Source organism: Megascapheus bottae, chromosome 2, assembly GCF_031878675.1.
Source record: "Megascapheus bottae isolate mThoBot1 chromosome 2, mThoBot2.hap1, whole genome shotgun sequence".
Classification (NCBI taxonomy): Eukaryota; Metazoa; Chordata; class Mammalia; order Rodentia; family Geomyidae; genus Megascapheus; species Megascapheus bottae.
The window spans coordinates 81,014,633-81,034,125 of record NC_143510.1 but is presented as its reverse complement, the minus strand read 5'-3'; the positions used below and the strand labels follow the sequence as shown (position 1 = coordinate 81,034,125).

Sequence of the window (19,493 nt, the reverse complement as noted above, 5' to 3'; positions counted from 1 at the left end):
AAATGTATGAGGCTCCATCATACCCAATGGCTGAGTACAGTGACATATACCAGTTATTCAAGCCAAGGGGAAAGTACAGTGAATGGACAAAGTGGTAAGGCCTGTAATCCCTAAGGACACAGGAAGACTGTAGCCCAGGCTAGCCTGGTCCAACAGAAAGAACCACCTCAAATTTAACCAATATAAAAGGGCTGGGAGATGTGCTCAAGTGGCTGAGTATGTGCCTAACAAATGTGAAGCCATGAGTTCAATCCCTCATACCACCAATAAAATTAGTAATAATAACATCTTTAAGTTTATGACACCAATTACATTTTACTTCCAAGGAGGTTTTATGTACTTATTCTTGAAACTTCAAGTCATCTTTAAATGTATCCATGTAATTACTGACAGTCATATTTCTAGTTTGACCCTTTCTTTCTTTCTTCTACTTACTGTTTCATTGCTTGGTGATCACCCTCATGGTAATTGCTTTTTTCATATATTTTTTATTGTAATTAATAGAAGGGTTACATTATATTCACCAGATAGAAGGTGCATTACTTCACAAAATTGAAACCCTTTCTCATGACATGGTCCCCATTTCCCTCCTCCTTCCCCCTGCTCATCAATTTCAAATAACCAATTTAGCACATATAAAATATATCAGATAACAAGGTGAAATATTGTAACAATATGAGATAACCAAGGGATAGCAAAAAAGATGAGAAATAACATAGTACATTAAGGACAACAATCACTCATTATATGGCTTTTGTTTCCTTATCCTGGTCCTTACATTTAGTGTCATACTATTTGGCCTTATGTCTCTAGATTTTGTTCTACTGTAAATCTCTGCTAGTAGAGCCCAAGGTTTCTACTGATTATGATGAATAAGGGAAACCATTGAGCCTAAGTTCCTTTGAGTCTGGCTTACTTCACTTAATATGATTTTTTCTAAGTCTTTCCATTTCCTAACAAATGGGTCGATGTCATTTTTTCTGACAGCAGCATAGAATTCCATTGTGTATAAATACCACATCTTGTTGATCCACTCATCAACTGAGGGACATCTAGGTTGGTTCCATATCTTTGCTATGGTAAATAGTGCTGCAATAAACATTGTTGTGGTAGTGGATTCAGTATGTCCTTGTTTCTGGATGATTGGGTGAATGCCAAGTAGTGGAATTTCTGGGTCATAAGGGAGCTCTATGCTTAGTCTTTTGAGGAATTGCCATACTGCTTTCCATAGTGGTTGAATGAGTTTGCACTCCCACCAACAGTGTAGTAGTGATCCCTCCTGGCCACATCCCCTCCAGCATCTGTTGTTATTAGATTTCTTGATCCTGGCCATTCTAACAGGAGTGAGGTAGAATCTTAGAGTTGTTTTGATTTGCATTTCTTTTATGGCCAGAGATGTCAAGCATTTTTTCCTGTGTCTATAGGCCATTTTTGTTTCTTCTTCAGAGAAGACTCTCTTTAAGTCTTTGGCCCATCTTTTAATGAGATGGTTGTTACTTTGGAGATTAGTTTTGGGGTGATTCAATTTTTTGAGCTGTTGATATATTTTAGATATGAGGCCTTTGTCTGTTGTATGGTTAGTGAAGATCTTCTCCCATTCTGTAGGCTTCCTAATTAATTTACTAGCTATGTCCTTTGCCATACAGAAGCTCTGCAGTTTAATGCAGTCCCCCTTATCCAGCCTTTCTCTGATTTGTTGTGTTTCTTGGTCCTTATTAAGAAAGTTAAATGATCATTTTTTAATTTTCAAAACAGAAAGGCTATAATGTTTCTATTATATAGGACATATTTTAAATAATTTCTTACAGTAAGCCTGCCTTATGCACAGATTTATTACATGCAGTTTTGATCAATGGTTAAAAAGAAAAGAAAAAGAAAGTTCATAAATATGGTTTTTATTTTCTGGGGCTGGAAGTTTGGCCTACTGGTGAAGTACTTGCCTAGCATGCATGAAGACCCGGGTTCGATTCCTCAGTACCACATAATAGAAAAAGCTGGAAGTGGTGCTGTGGCTCATGTGGTAGAGCACTAACCTTGAGGAAAGCCCAAGGACAGTGTTCAAACCCAGAGCTTAAGCCCCAGGACTGGTAAAAAAAAAAGTGTTTATCTGCTATGTACTCCTTGTACAGCTCATTGGGTACAAACAAGCTCTGTCATTCTTGTGCTATTGTTAGTTATATTTAAATTGTATGACCTGTTGAATGTCTCTCTGCCCTTCATCTTGTGAAAACATCTATCTCAAACCACATGATATCCAAAAAGCAAGGTAAAAGGTAGTATGCTTAATTTTGACAATTTGCAGCAGGTTGAAAAGCAGCATGTCTCTAGCAGAAGTTGGTCAGAGTGTGAAATTCATTGTTGCTTTCTCTTGTGATATTGTGGTTCTGTGAGATGTTCCCACTGAGAGAAAACAGATAAAGACCATATGAGCTCTTCTGTATTGATACAAGCTGCATCATAATCCACAATTCTTCAAAACACATATTTTAAATTTCAAAATTAAGCTCTTATTTTAAAAGCAGCAATGTGCACATTTCTTTGTACCAATTCCTTTCTTTCACCCACACACAAATACATGCTTCCAATTTTGGTTGTTCAGGACATATTTCTATAATACTTTGCATAATTACTTCCTGCTGTTTTTTTAAAAAGGGCCAAATCATTCAATGTATTTTCTTTAAAGAGAGACTAAAGCAGGGGAAATAAAGCTGGTCCTCTGATTTTTAATTTAGAGCATTTGAGTTTGACAGAAACATCTCTGAACTATTAATGTGTATTTGAAGTGCTTAATTAAAAATAATTTTTATAAGATAATCCTGAGTATTACAATACTGGGAGAGACTTCCCTGAGTTTAAACCCAAAATGCTCTCCAGTTCTTCAATATCAGCTTTGATTACAAACCTGCTTAGCACTTTTATTGAATAAAACTAGAATAAAATCCAAAACTTTATTATCATTTAATGGTATATACTTTTTCCAATGCTATGCTAGTTTTAATAACTTGTATGAAGAAATTAACTCATACCAAGAAAAATACATTGTAGATGTTCCATTTAGAAAATTGGTAGTCCTGCTTATATATATTAAATATGGCTATTTAACATATGTAAGAATATGGTAATTGTCCTGTAGTCTGTCTTTTTAAATAAAAGACAAATATATACATACATATTTATTAATACATACCAATTTCTAGAAAAATTGAAATAAAAACCAAGGCACTGAGGGCTCACACCTGCAATCTTAGCTACTCAGGAGACTGAGATCTGAGGATCATGAATCAAAGCTAGCCTGGACACAAAAGTCAGTGAAACTCTTATCTTGAATTAACCAACAGAAAATCAGAAGTGGTGCTGTGGCTCAAGTGGTAGAGCACTAGCATTGAGCTGAAGAGCTTGGAGACAGTGCCCAAGTCCCAAATTCAATTCCAATGACTGACAAAAAGAAAAAATCAAAATGATTCAGGGACAGCAACTATCAGAGAGAGAGAGAGAGAGAGAGACAGAGACAGAGAGGGAGAGAGAGAGAGAGAGAGAGAGAGAGAGAGAGAGAGAGAGAGAGAGAGAGAGGGAGAAATTCTACATACAAGATTTAATACTTAATACAAATAGATTCCATTTGTTTCCTTTTCCGCACATTTGTATTTCTTTTCTCAAAAATCTTTTAAAACAATGCTGATATTTAAGAAACATCACTTGCCCCTGAGTGGACTAATGGATCAAGGCAATGTGGTATATAATATACATAATATACATATTATAAATATATATATATATATATATAGAGAGAGAGAGAGAGAGAGAATGGAATTCCATGTTTCCATCAGAAGGAATGATATTGCCACATTCATAAGGAAATGGAAAGACTTGGAACAAATTGTATTAAGTGAAGTAAGCCAGACCCAAAGAAACATAGGTTACATGTTTTCATTCATTTATTATAATTACAATATGCCTATAAATCTACAATGAAGCCCAATGGATAGTCAAAGACAAAAAGTTATATTTGGATATCCTAAATTAAACAGGACTAAATGTTCACACACTGAGGCCAAAAGAGGATATTCTTAGGAGGGGATCACAAAGACTCAACAGCTATGTACATGTGATCCTGTAAATCTATATAGCAGTGACAAAATTCAGAGACTGTTACTAGGAGAGGTATTTGGGAAGTTCTGAGAGATTAGAGAAAATATCGTTAGATAAATCCACAGTGGGAAGCCATCTGTGGAACAAGTGAATGGACTTGATGTACTTGCTAGAACCCAGGATTCTCCGGGGGAATAATAGCAAATGAATCTCAGCGCGGCACATTGTGGTCCCCTTTGCTTACCAGATGATAATACGTTGTCTAGCTAAGGACAGGAGTCTGCCTAACTCCTCATGTGAGAATCGGCAGGAAAAGTTATGGGGAAGCATAATCAAAGATGGTTAATGAATTATGCCAAATATGCAAGGCACCTTACCAAAAATAAGAGCAACACAGTCAATGAACACAGAAATTACCCCTGAGAAAACAGAACTATCACCTGAATAAGATTCTAATCAGTTTCTTTACAAAGATTTGAGGGGTTATTGAACTCATTAAAGTTAAGAAGAGGGTTTTAAAAACTGGAATATTTAGCAACAAAAATAAAAGTAATTGAAATTTATAAAGAGGACCATCATATCAAATGTTACAATAAAATGTTTAAAAGAGTGGTTTGCCTTTTCCTTCTAGTTCTCTGATATTTTCCCAGTGCTTAGAACAGTTTTTGATACATCACTATGAATTTAACAAACATGTTAATGGAAGTGAAATAGAACACTACCATGCAAAGTACTTCTAGAACAGAAGACAAGAAGTCTTAGAAAGAGCCTACATCGGCTTACTAAGAGTTTTCGAAGCAGAAAGAGCCACAACAGCAATCAGGAGGTTGGGGGTTAGCACAGGAGTAGACAGACAAATTATCAACAGGAATGGAACAAAGTCCAAAAACCAAATCTATACTCAGAAATTTAGTATATGATAAATGTGACATTTATAATCAGTGGAGAAATGATGATAGTGAGATGGTAGGCTATCATTTTGGAAAAAAAAACTTAGAATTCAATCTTTTACTATAAATTATATACCCCAAATATTCCAGGATGATTAAGTTTCCAAAAGTAAATACTAGCTCCTTATTATTCATTTTTACCTCCTTACTCACTTAAAAACATTTAAGTGCCTAATTTTACTTCTCTTGACTTGATAGGACATTGCTTTATACTGAGAGAATTTGTTGCTTGTCTAGAAAGTTTGTCATCTCACTATGTTTCTGCTTGCCATTAATTTTATGACCTTCAGTGATTTTCTCAGAGAGCTCATTTTGAACTTTGGTTTTGCCTGGGTAATTTAATATCACCATTGGTTTTTGCTACTATAACTTTTTCTTGTGCTGACACTAGTGCAACCCTCTAGTCCTGTTTGACATTTTATTACTATGTTGAAAAGGCCCCTTTATAATTAAATCAAGCGATTTCAACTGATTTAAAGCCACTTACATTCAAGTAAGTAGATTTTTCCAATGTCCAGTTGTTTAAAGAATTCGACAAGAACAAGAGAAAAGCCATAAAGTGAATATTCAAAATTTAGATTAAATGTGTATAGAAATGTCACATTATTGAAATTTTATCTTATTCCAGAATTATATGTTCTTATTTTATTTATTTTGTAGATCCATCTATGTGGTTTTCCATAATGCCAAGGCATTACTAAAGTTGCAGATGAATATCATATGTTTCACTATTTTTCGTTTACTTTTCCTTTAAAAAATTTTTAGTGTAGGGCTGGGAGTGTGGCCTTGTGGTAGAGTGCTTGCCTAGCATGCATGAACTCCTGGGTTTCGATTCCTTAGTACCCCATACACAGAAAAACCAAGAATTGGTGCTGTGGCACACATGGTAGAGTGCTAGCTTTGAGAAAGCTCATGGACAGTGCTCAAGCTCTGAGTTCAAGCCCCAGGACTGGCAAAAAAAACAAAACAAAATAATTATTGTAAAGGTGATGTCCCGGGAGGTTATAGTTATATAAGTCAGGTAATGAGTACATTTCTTTTTAAACAGTATTCATTTCACTTCTGTGTGTAGCAGAAAAATATCCTTATGTTAACAGGTTCTGATTAATGAATAGAATATGTAGCAAGAATAAGAAATGCATGCACCTTCTATGTGGCTAGCAAATACCTTGATCCCTTTTGAGAAATCTCTATAAAAGATAGGACTGGTTCTATGGAAACAATGCAGTCACAGCTAACTCTGTGTCTAAAAGACTGAGATTTACTGCTCTTTGACCTAAAATTCTTAATGATTGTATATTTGAACTTGTATTTTGTCATTATACGGGATATAATGGAGTCTATGCTTGACCTAGAGTTGGTAATTTGTTTTCTTATATCCCACCATATCTCTTCCTTACATAGACGCTAGTATACCCCTGACCCCAGAACCACTATCACCACTAGCAACTGTTGACACAGCAGTAGGAGCTGGAGGGTGTAGAGAGTCAAGGTCAGGAGCACTTACAGACTGCAAAACAGAGTCCCTAGAGATCTCTAAGGACCCACTCTTGTGCTGTGATTGTCCCCATGCCCAAGGGAGTAAGACATTAAATAGACTTAAAATAAGGTTAAATTACCATGACAGATCAAGATAGAGACCATGGAAAACTGTTTGAAAGAAGGAGTCCCTTTTCCCATGATATGCTGGTTCCAATAACTTGACATAGCATGGCCTGAATTCTATACAGTCACTGGATTGTTTAATTTCAGCTCATCAGAGACGTCCTTAAGCACTGTCTTGTAAGGGTGACAAGCTTGTTTTTCTTTTTTTTCTTTTTTCATATATTTTTTATTGTAATTAACAGAAGGGTTACATTATATTTACCAGATAGAGGGCACATTACTTTACATACATTGATACCCTTTCTCATGTCTTGATCCCCATTTCCCTTCCCCCATCCCCACCCCTCATCTTGTTGCCCCCCATTCCCTATCCTATTTCAAATAACCAAATATGCATATATCCAATATAGCAGAAAACAAGTTGAAATACTGTAACAATATGAGATAACCAAGGGACAGCAAAAGAGATGAGAGATAATATAGAAGATTAAGGACAACAACTACTTGTTATATGGCTTTTGTTTCTATATCCTGGAGGTCCTTTCATTTAGCATTATAATATATGGCCTTATGTATCTAGGTTTTGTACTATTGTAAATCTCTGCTAGGAGAGCTGAGGGAAACCATTGAGCCTATATGTTCCTTTGAGTCTGGCTTATTTCGCTTAATATGATTTTTTTCCAAGTCTTTCCATTTCCTTACAAATGGGGCTATGTCATTCTTTCTGATGGCAGCATAGAATTCCATTGTGTATAAATACCACATCTTGTTGATCCATTCATCTACTGAGGGGCATCTGGGTTGGGTCCATATCTTTGCTATGGTAAATAGTGCTGCAATTAATATCGTTGTACTAGTGACTTTAGTATGTCCTTGTTTCTGGACGTTTGGGTAATTGCCAAGGAGTGGGATTGCTGGGTCATAGGGGAGCTCTATGGTTTAGTCTTTTGAGGAATCTACATACTGCTTTGCACTCTCACCAACAGTGTAGTAGTAGTGTCTACATCCCCATCAGCATCTGTTGCTATTAGATTTCTTGATCATGGCCATTCTAACTGGAGTGATGTGGAATCTTAGAGTTGTTTTGATTTGCATTTCTTTTATGGCCAACAAACTTGTTTTTATGTGGAGGACTAGAAAGTAAAATAGCTTTAGCTCTGTAGTTCAAAAAGTCTGGGATGGGGCAAAAAGACAGCCAGATGAGAACCAGGAGACACGGCAGAGGCCCCCTGAAAGCATGTTTAGGGACAATAAATTCAGAATTTTGCAAATTTGACTTGTAAATAACAGAATTATTCTTCTCTTGAGCTTTTCTTTTTTTACATTTTTTATTTTGTCAGGGTAATGTATAGAGGGGTTAAGGTTATATTCGTCAGGTAGTGGGTACATTACTTCTGGAACATTGATAGCCTTTCTCCTATTTTTGTCCCCCTTTCCAACCCTCTCCAGATCATTTTGTTTTCCACCATTCCCTTCCTTATTTCAAATAAACAAGTAAATGTATATATAAAATATAACAGGTAACAAAGTCAGATACAGTGACCACATGAGATTAACCAAAAGGGGGAAAGAGAAATGAAATAACTACGCATAGTACATTAAGAACAACAATCACGAAGATAAACCTCTTGTTTCCATACTCTAGAATTCATTTTGTTTAGTCTCATCCTGTATGACTATACGTATATAACTCTTGAGCTATTGTGATTTTTTGCTAGGAGAGTCTTAGATATGTACTAATTATTACAAATTAGGGAAACCATGGAGCCTATGTTCCTTTGGGTCTGGTTTACTTCACTTAATATGATATTTCTAAATCTTTCCATTTCTTTACAAATGGGGTGATGTCATTCTTTCTGATGGCAGCATAGAATTCTATTGTGTATAAATACCACATCATCTTGACCCATTCATCTACTGAGGGGCATGTGGGTTGGTTCCATATCTTCACTATGGTTAATAATGCTGCAATGAACATCATTGTGCTGGTAGCTTTAGTATGTCCTTGTTTCTGGAAAATTGGGTAAATGCCAAGTAGTGGAATTGCTGGATCATAGGGGAGTTCTATGTTTAGTCTTTTGAGGAATTGCCATACTGCTTTCCATAGTGGTTGAACAAGATTACACTCCTGTGATCCTTCTTGGCCACATCCCTTCCAGCATCTGCTGTTATTAGATTTCTTGATAATGGCCATTCTAAATGGAGTGAGGTGAAATCTCAAAGCTGTTTTGATTTGCATTTCTTTTATGGCCAGAGATGTTGAGCATTTCTTCATGTGTCTATAGGCCATTCTTATTTCCTCTTTAAGAGAAGTCTCTCTAAGTCTTTAGCCCATCTTTAATTGGATAGTTGTTTCTTTGAGGATTTATTTCTGAGAGATTCAATTTTTTTACCTGTAGATATATTTTAGATATGAGACCCTTGTCTATTGTATGGTTGGTGAAGATCTTCTCCCACCCTGTGGGCTTTCTATTTAACTTGCGAGCTTTGTCCTTTGCCATACAGCTTCTTTAGAGCTTCTTTGTGAGCTCTACAGTTAAATGCAGTCCCATTTGTCCAAACTTTCTTTAATTTGTTGTCTTTCTGGGTCTTTATTAAGAAAGTTTCAACCTGTGCCAATGTGTCCTAGTGTATTTCTATTCCTTCCTGTAAAGTTTTGAGGTTATCTACTTTTACCTCAAGGTCTTTGGTTCATTTGGAATTAATTCTGGTGCAGGGTGATATATAAGGATCCAACTTTAGTTTTCTACAGGTGCTTAACAAATTCTGCCAGCACCATTTGTTGAAGAGGCTGTCTTTCTTCCATTTTTTAGCTCCTTTATTGAAGATTAGGTGGCCATAGCTCTGTGGGTTGATTTCTGGGTCTTCAGTTCTATTCTGTTGTCCTCAGGCCTGTGAATTTTTTGACTATTAAAAATGTTAACATTTTTGGCTCATAGGTGTGATAAAAACAGACAGAAGCTTGGTTGTGGGTCCTGAGGTGCAGTTTTCTCACACCTACTAGGTAAATATGTGGGGTTTCACAGACTTAGGAAAGCAGATGTGAGGACTGGACCTCAGGGAGGGAGATGTTTTGGAGAGAAGGAGCCACAGTGAACACAACTCAGTTTACACTCTGAAACTTGGAAGATACCAATTGTAATTTCAGTGAACCTGTGTAAATAGTCTTTTTCATACCTAATGGCTTAGCAGAATTCTATTTGAGTAGTTAAAAGGAATGTATTCATATCAAAGTTTAAGGGTATGTTTTAAACACATCATCTCTAATCTACGTGTAGTATTGCTGCCGTCCTTTATTGTTTTCTCCCACTGCTGTTTCTATAGCTCTCCAAAGACAAGGCTCTTTTAGATCTTGCCTTTGCGTTTTGTGTTTTGAGATGCCATTCACATGTCCTAGAGTTGAGCACATGAACCTTCCTTCTGATGTATGGCCTTTTTGCTAATTCCTTATGTAACCTTAAGTTTCTCTTAGCCTTTGCCTCCTGTACTAGTTATGGTAAGGGAAGCAATGCTAGCTGATACCATATTCAAACCCAGAATCTCAATAGCTTAGCACAAAGGAAGTTTACTTTAACTCTTCATAAAGCCTTGTGTGTGTTTCATGACCTTACAGCTACATCATAACAATAAGAGAAAGAGAGAGCTTACTTTTACCTCCAATTAATTGCAATTAGTAACATGCTCAATCAAAGGCAAATAAGACTAGAAATAAAGGCAACACTATGGTTATAGTTGTATTGAGCATTAAAGTTATGTGTAAAATGACTCTTATATAGGACAAGAATTTCTGGAGCTAGGTGTGATGGCATATGCCTACAATCATGGCTTCACTGGCAGACATAGAGAAGCTCATGGTAGAAGGCCAGACAGGAGTTAGTGAGACCCTCCCCAGACTGCGTCTGGACACATAACTCACGTGTGGTGTTTCATGCCTATAACTTCCACTACACAGAAGGCATAGGTAGGAGGATTATACTCTAAGGCTAGCCCCAGGAAAAAATATGAGATCCCTATCTGAAAAAATGGCTAGGGCCCAGATCATGGCCTACTGGTAGAGTGCTTGCCTAGCATGCACAAAGCCTTGGGTTCAATTCCCTGGTACCACATATACACATAAAGTAGGGAGTGGTCCTGTGGCTTAAATGGTCGAGCACCACCCTTGAGTTCCCAAGCCATGAGTTCAAGCCCCAAGACTGGCAAAAAATGGCTAAAGCTAAAAAGGGCTGTACCATGGCTCTCACCAATCTGATGGCGACTGGCTAGCTGCATGTCCATGCCATATCTAGTCTGGAAATCTATAACATCTCTCAAACTAGTCTCCTTTCCTGCACCTCAATTGATGAATATATTCTTTAAATTGCTAAAATATGTTTATTAAAATACTAACGAAGCCTTGAAGCACTCCTGTTTGGAAATCCTCAGTAGTTCCTTAACAAGTTCAGGTTAATCTTACCATGGCACTGAGACCCCTTTATGACTGGCTTCCGAAACTTGTCTTAAACTCATCATACTTTGCATATACCACTGTAGCCATCCTGAACTATTTGTGGGTTTGTCTTCATTTTCTGTGTTTTGTTTTGTCTGCCCTGTGGTGGTATTCATCAAGAGTCTAATGAGCTGTGGAAGACTTATCTAAACCTCACCCTATGGTAGAGGCCCACCTTGCTGCTACTTATGTTCTTGGCTGTTGCTTGCTATAGCTTCTGTCACTGTGCCATCTATATTGCAGTGATGGTCATTGCATTGTCAGGCTTCCCTCCCTCCTTGACTATAGTCGCCAAGAGAACAGGGAGAATGTCACATGTTTTGATTCCTATTATAGTGTTCATTATTCACTGCAACTTAATGTCCACTCAGCAAATATTTACTCAAAGGAATTGTTGCAGAAAAATGTCCTGTTTGTCTTTATGATTATATAAAATGTGTTTTATGTGTACTTACTTTTATATATTTGAGTAATACAGTTGTGGTTTGAACTCAGGACTTCCATTTGCATGGAAAGGTACACTACTGCTTGAGCCATACCTCCAGTTTTTTGGGAGGTTATTTCTTTTTTTTTTCCTTATCATGCTTTTACTCTTGATCATTTTCTAGTAATGTCTTTTTTCATATATTTTTATTGTAATTAATAGAAGGGTTATATTATATTTGCCAGATAGAAGGTACATTAATTCACGTACATTGATACCCTTTCTCATGTCTTGGTCATGGGGGTTATTTCTTAAGATAAAGTCTTTCTTTTTGTCTGGGTGAGTCTAAAGTTTTGTCCTCCTATTTATGCTTTCTGTTTTGGGATGATAGGTGTGTGTTACTATATAAAGATTTTCCTATGAAGATGGTGGTCTCAGGAACTGAGCTGGCCAGGAACCATGCATGATCTTTTTAATCTCAGACTCTCAGGTAGCTAGGATAACAAACATGTGCCACTGGCAATCTAGCTTTTTATTGCAATTGGACTTCTGGGTGATCAAAGTTCAGAGCACATTTTAAAAACTTTTACAAGGGGATCATATACATTAATTGGCTTAATTGTTACTTACAGGAGAAAACAGTATAGAAAATTGGTCTGTTATTTATATATAATAAAATAAAATTATAATAAATAATAAAAAATAAAACAAAACCTAGAAAAATGATTATTCCCATGTTTCTTACATAGCTATGGTAGTGGCTTGTGCCTGTATAATTGCTGTTTCAGTCCAGTGGAAAGGGCATTGAATATAATATTGAGATTCATAGCCTCAAGGACATAACATTTCATGAGAAACCAAACCTGACATTAAATCCTGATCTTTCTTACTTCAAAAGAAACTGAGTCTTGTGTGAATACTAATTTGAATTTTATTACTGAATTGATATGTCATAATAATAAATGACTTGTACTCTTTTCTCTAATAATATTTATCCTTCTCAATCTCTTTCATAAAAATATTGCAGTGATTTTTTTATTTTAAAAAAATTCTGTAAAATATAGATATTTTCCACACAGTTGGTTTAGCTTATAGATTAACTGATATCTACATAAAGATTACAGCAAATAATAGTGACACTAAGGAAGACAGAAGAAATACATAGTGTTAATTTCTAATTGACTGTTACTAATTTCAAATTGACCATTACTAATTTCTAATTGACTATTACTAATCAACATACAGTATTTAAAGTATGCTAATGTACTGGGCTACACATTTTATGCTTTCTATTCTCGGGTTTCAAACCAATGAGGAATATGAAAAAAAGATTAAACTATGATGAGTTGGAAGAAGCTAGATATTTGAGAATAGTGAGTTACAAGATAGGTGAAAGCAACAACATATAAGAAAACCAAAAGTCTTCTGCAGGTGCTTAACCAGTTCTGCCAGCACAACTTGTTGAAGAGGTTTTCTTTCTTCCATTCTATTTTTTTGGCTCCCTTGTCAAAGATTAGGTGGCCATAGATCTGTGGTTTAATATCTGGGTCCTTAGTTCTATTCCATTGGTCTTCAGGCCTGTACCAAGCTGTTTGGATAATTGTAGCTCTGTAATAGAGTCTAAAGTTTGGTATTAAAATTCCTTCTGTGCTGTTCTTTCTGCTAATAAGTGTTTTTGCTATACGGGGTCTTTTATTATTCCATATGAAATTTTGGATTGCCTCTTCTATTTCTTTAAAGAATGACATTGGGATATTGATGGGTATTGCATTGAATTTGTAGATAGCCCTTGGCAAGATGGTCATTTTCACAATGTTGATTCTTCCAATCCAGGAGCATGGGAGGTTTTTCCATTTCCTTAGTTCTACTTTAATTTCCTTTTTCAGGGTTTTAAAGTTTTCATCAAAAAGGTCCTTTACATTCTTAGTTAAGATAATTCCTAGGTACTTCATTTTCTTTGAGGCTATTCCAAAAGGAGTTGCTTTCCTGATTGTTGCCTCATTCCTCTCACTGTTGGCATAGAGGAAGGCAGTTGATTTTTGAGGGTTAATTTTATACCCTGCTACCTTGCCAAAGTTTTGAATCAACTCAAGGAGCTTGGGAGTGGAGTCTATAGGATTCTTTAAATACAGAATCATGTCATCTGCAAAGAGGGAAAGTTTTACTTCCTCTTTTTCTGTTTGGATCCCTTTATAAGTGAAGTAAGCCAGACTCGAAAGAACATAGGTTCAATGGTTTCCCTCATTTGTCATAATCAGTGAAAACCTTGGGCTCTCATAGCAGAGATTTGCAATAGAGCAAAACCTAGATACATAAGGCCATATAGTATGACGCTAAATGAAAGGACTTCTAGGATATAGAAACAAAAGCCATATAATGAGTGATTGTTGTCCTTAATGTACTATGTTATCTCTCATCTTTTTGCTGTCCCTTGGTTATCTCATATTGTTACAGTATCTCACTTTGTTATCTGAGACATTGGATATATTTGTATTTGGTTATTTGAAATTGGATTGGGAAGGGGGGAAAACAAGATGAGAGGTAGGGGTGGGGGGAGGGAAATGGGGACCAAGACATGGGAAAGGTATCAATGTATGTGAATTAATGAACCGTCTACCTGGCGAATATAATGTAACCCTTCTATTAATTACAATAAAAATGTATGAAAAAAAGAAAACCAAAAGTCATTGTATTTTTGAGGAAGTAAAAGTACCATAAAGTTTATCTTATTATATAAAGATTACTTTTAATTTTTGATTATAAAAAGAAATTATTAATATTTCAACAATATAAATTGAGGAATGAGAAGTAAATGGGTTGATTCTTGGGAAAGATGTACACATCTCAGAGACATAGACTTCAGTGATTCCAAAAGACAAAATTTTAGAATTTTGTGTAAGAAGGAAGAAATCAGATATTATTGACAGAACAAAGAGTGACTATAAAGAATGATCCATTATTGACAAAGGTTATAGATTATATCTGCCAATACTCCATGATTTTTACTTTTGTGCTTAAATTGACTTTTCTTATTATGTGGGGATTAATTAAAAATCATTAAAAAAGAAAATCAAAGCTCACTACAAATTCCAACTAGATTCTTAGATCCTGAAAATGTATCATAGAACTTTACTTACTTCTGATGATTAATTCCAGCATATGACACTTGGGAAAAATATCCGATACCGTCATTGCCTGGACTGCATAAAGAATAAAAAACACAACTTATTTAATTATACTTCAGTATTATAAAGGAACTTTTATTAGATTCTATACCCTTATGGCCTGGCAAATGCCAGATGTTTAATGTTAGTTGAATGAAAGGTGACATAAAATTGCAACTCTCTAAATGGATCATTAAGATAAATGCTGAGTACTATATTTCTATCATGGTGTGTTGAATCTAATGAAATGCCTAAATGAAATCAAAAGATTCTTTTGGTTAAATATAAGGGAGATTGAACTAAGGATGACTATGATCATATTAATAATTTCATCATGCTTTCTTATTTTAGCCAAAACAGCGAACATCCATTGTGTCATCTCTGGATTTTCATCGAATGAATCACAACCAAGAGTACTTTGAAATTAACACATCTACAGGGTGTATAAGCTTTACTTCCAGCCCTCCTGTTAGTCCACCCACCTCCTCTGCTGAAACCACAGAAGGCAATAATGAGAGACCTGATCAAAAAGGTAAACTGTTCACTTTACACACCTAAATATTTTAGCTTTTGAAACTGAAGCTTTATAAATTAAGACGATTCAAGGATATCTTCTTATAAGTTGTACAATGTTTACACATATATGTACAATACACATATATGTGACAATGTAAGGATTTAAGAGTTTGTCAGAGTATTGGACTTAATACTTTTAACTGCATTAATAGTCCTTCAAATGTTAAATATTGAGGTTGATGATTCAGTGTTGAATGTTAGTAAAACAGAAATGCTCTTTCTGAACTATCATTTACCTTCTCCACACAATGTTATCCACTAATCAACATAGTTATTTTGAGGCTGGAGAACCACATCCAGGATATCTGTTGAGTCTGGGTAGGACCGCGTGGCCAAACTGGGCTTTCAGCCTGCTAACCCAATATGAATTTGGAGAGTATAGGCCAATAGGATGACTAAGGAAAGTAACAAGGTCGATTAGTAACTTTTTCCTGATTCCAACCAATCATATTGCACTATTCTCTTTCTCCAGAAGAAGGAGCTAATAACTAACAGGCCAATGGGACAGAAATTTGAAGTGGAACCCCCAAAGTCTCTGTCTAATTGACAGGCAGTTGTACCATTCCATTGCTTTCCTCTAAAGGGGTATGGCTTTTTTTTTTGCCAGTCCTGGGCTTGAGCTCAGGGCCTGAGCATTGTCCTTGGACTTTCTCAAGGTTAGAGCTCTACCACTTGAGCCTCAGCACCACTTCTGGCTTATTTTCTATGTATGTGGTACCAAGGAATCGAACCCGGGCCTTCGTGCATGCTAGGCAAGCACCTTAACCACTAGGCCAAACTCCCAGCCCAAGGGGTATGGCTTTTAAACTAATTTATAAGATTAATATGAATTTTAGAATCCTAAAGTATGGTCTGCATGTATATCCTACATAATCTTTGTTCCAATGGGATATGCATATATCTATCTATATATACACATACATTTATACATATGAATATATGTATGTGTCTTCTAAGTCTTTTAATCTGATTCTACTTTTAAAAGCACTAATATAACCATTCTGAAAATACAGCCAGAGAATTATTTTTCCTGAGAGCAAAATACCAAGATTTTATAAGTAATAATAAATGGCTAACTTTGTAGTCTATTAAAATTATTATTAAACTTTCATTGCATCCCAAATGATATTTGTAAACTGTAAAGCAAAGCATGTTAATGCCATGCTGACCATGTACCCAAAGCTTCTCTTCACTCTTAGAATAATGTCCAACTCCTTACCATGGCCACTGTCACCCATTTAACATAGTTTCTGACTAGCTTTTAGCAAACTAATCCAGGCCCACCCTGTCACACAGCTGGTTCTGGGACTTTCTGTACTTTAGTTTCTTCTGCCTCCAAACTCTGACTTAAAATTTTTGTGTTGCTGAGTGTTATTTAGGATTTGACTTAAATGTACTTCCTTGTAGAAACCTTCCGAGATCACACTTTATGTGATATCACTAAATGTGATAATAATAAGAAATAGCAGGATGTGGTAGTTGTATGTCTATAATTCTATAACTTGAGAGGTAGAAGCAAGAGGATTATGAGTTTGACTGCAGTCTAGACTACATGATGATTTCAAGGCCTCAGAGTGTAGGACCCTACCTTGGGGGAAAGAGGAAGGAAGGAGTAGGAGGGAGGGAGACAACAAAAAGAGAAGGGAGGAAAGTGAGGGAGTGAGGGAAAGGAGGAAGGGGAGGAAGAGAGAGAAGAGAGAGAAGGGGAGGAAGGGAGGGAGGGAGGAAGGGAGGAAAGAAAGGAGGAAGGAAGGGAGATGAAGGAAGGAAGGAAGGAAGAAAGGAGGGAATGAAAGAAAGAAGAGAGGGAGGGAGGGGAAGGAAGGAAGGAAAGAAGGAGGGAAGGAGGGAAGGAGAGAAGGAAAGAAAGAAGGGAGGGAGAGAGGATAGGAATAATAAGCGAATGTTCAAATAACACATTGTGACAGTGTTTTAGCATATAAACTCAATCAAATCTCACAATTCCCATAGAAATTAGGTAAAGTTTTTTGTAGATAGGAAATAAATTAATAATAGTCCATCCTTTAAAGACAGAACTGAGTTTCAAATCTGGTGCCAGAGTAAATGTTCATGACCATTTTTCTGCATTGCTCATTTATTTAGGTTCTTGCTGTGTAGTTCAGGCTGTCTTTAATCTCTCAGTCCTCCTGCCTCATCTTTCCCATAGTTGGGATTAAAGACACACATTAGCACACCTATCTTGCTCTATTCCCTTCCGTTAAATTTTCCTTTTCCATAGCTTTATTTACTTCCTGAAATAATATTGACCTCTTGTTTACTTAGTTATTACCTTTTATCTCCTTTCTAGAATCTAGCTAGAATAGAAGGGTCTTTGACACATTTTAAGTAGTGAAGTCAGATTGAGTAAAGTTGATTATTAGTGTTGATGCTGAACCTCTCACCTAGCTGTGAAATTTGACCTTTTTGTGCTAGTTTTCTTGGTAAACTTAAATTAACATGACTAGATCTTATCCTGTAGTGTCATACTACATGTAAAGTAATTATCATAGTATTTTCTATATAATTACTATTCAATAAATATTAATAGCTATTAACAGTAAAAGCAATTATGAAAATGAAACACTCAGCCTATTTTTCATTCAGTAATCATTTATTGTTTATCTGCCATGTACTGGAAGCAATCTTATCAAACAGGAAAGATAGAGTATGATTTATAAAGACAAATAGTATGTGGACCCCAGAAAGGGCTCTGAATATGTAATTATTATTCAATCAGCATTTTATTTGGGTATCTGGTTCCAGATTTGAAATCCTAAAAGAGAAGGGATGACACGTATTTTGAAACTTGCCTTTAGGAAATACTTCTTGGATTTAGTTAGAGCACTAAGTACATTTTTATGATTAAGTTGTTAAATTTGCAATAGATAGAAATATTACTTCTTTTTTACATTGAAACAAAGAGAAATTATATGCCTAATTAGAAATCCCCGTGCTTTCTCTTTATTCTGACACTGACTAGCAGGGCATAGAAAAAGAACTCACATTTACCGCTGCCATCTAAAATGCCTAGAGCAATTGTCACCATCAGGATGCTTGCAGGTTTGACCTTTAAACAGAGCCAAAAATCTAACTTCTCAACAGTTGAAATGGCTTCCAGTCGCATGTTGCTATGATTTTCGAATGCAATATGTCACTTCTACAGTTCACCAAAACTTTTGGAATAGACTGATATTTAGTAATAACATGGAAGGACATTAGTGATCATTTCACAGTAAAAATTAAAACTTCTAATTTTAAAAGTAAAACATTTACAGTAGATCATTCATCTACCTGAAGCAATAGCATTTCATTATCTTACAGATTTTTTTTTTTTGCCAGTCCTGGGCTTGGGCTCAGGGCCTGAGCACTGTCCTTGGACTTTCTCAAGGCTAGAGCTCTACCACTTGAGCCTCAGAACCACTTCCAGCGTTTTTCTATGTATGTGGTACCAAGGAATCGAACCCGGGTCTTCATGCATGCTAGGCAAGCACTTTAACCACTAGGCCAAATTCCCAGCCCCATCTTACAGATTTTTATACATGATATTTAATTTAAAAGTCTTGTCTAAAGACAGGGCCACATAGTAGAAACCGAAAGGGAATGAAAAAGTCAGTTCTATCATTTACTTTCTGAAAAGAAGAAATCATATCTACTTTTTGGATATTTCAAGTAATAACTGAGTTCAATTCTGTGAATGTATTTTGTAAGCTACGAATACAACTAATCTTCATATTATTACCAAATATTTTATTTTTCTTCTTTAATGACAATACTATTGAACTTTGCGTGAGAGAGCCCTCTGTAAGTCCCTGTGTCTAGCTTAAGGTAACTTCCTTTCTTTGACTTAGAAGTATAGTCTAAAATGAAGCTATCCATCCACTGTGCCTTTTTATAAAGGATAGCTTACACAAAAAATTAATCTTGACAAAGTGCCATTTAAAAGAGCAAAGCCTAACCTCAGAATTAATTGCATGCTTCAAAATACTAAGTGAATCAATGGATTTATTATAACAGAACTATTTAGAAAGCATTTTGAATGGTGATTAAAGCTTCAACTTAGGAATCATCAAAAAAGGTTGTTAAAGAGGAAGAGCTTTGGAGTTAGACAGGTAGGGGAATGATATAAACAGAACATTTCAACTGCATTTAACCAGAAAGTTTAGTTTTATGATAGGGTATGAAAATGTGAAATGTAGTAA

General features: G+C 35.8%; 1 protein-coding gene across 5 annotated transcripts in view; it reads left to right on the top strand.

The window, feature by feature from the left end:
- The window catches only part of Anks1b (ankyrin repeat and sterile alpha motif domain containing 1B), a 905,411-nt gene that overhangs the window by 316,359 nt on the left and 569,559 nt on the right, over positions 1-19,493 (top strand). For all 5 annotated transcript variants that reach the window (XM_090328468.1, XM_090328467.1, XM_090328466.1 and 2 more), the window contains exon 12: positions 15,070-15,250. In XM_090328468.1, the coding sequence (XP_090184594.1) occupies positions 15,070-15,250 (181 nt within the window). The remainder of the gene's footprint in view (positions 1-15,069; positions 15,251-19,493) is intronic.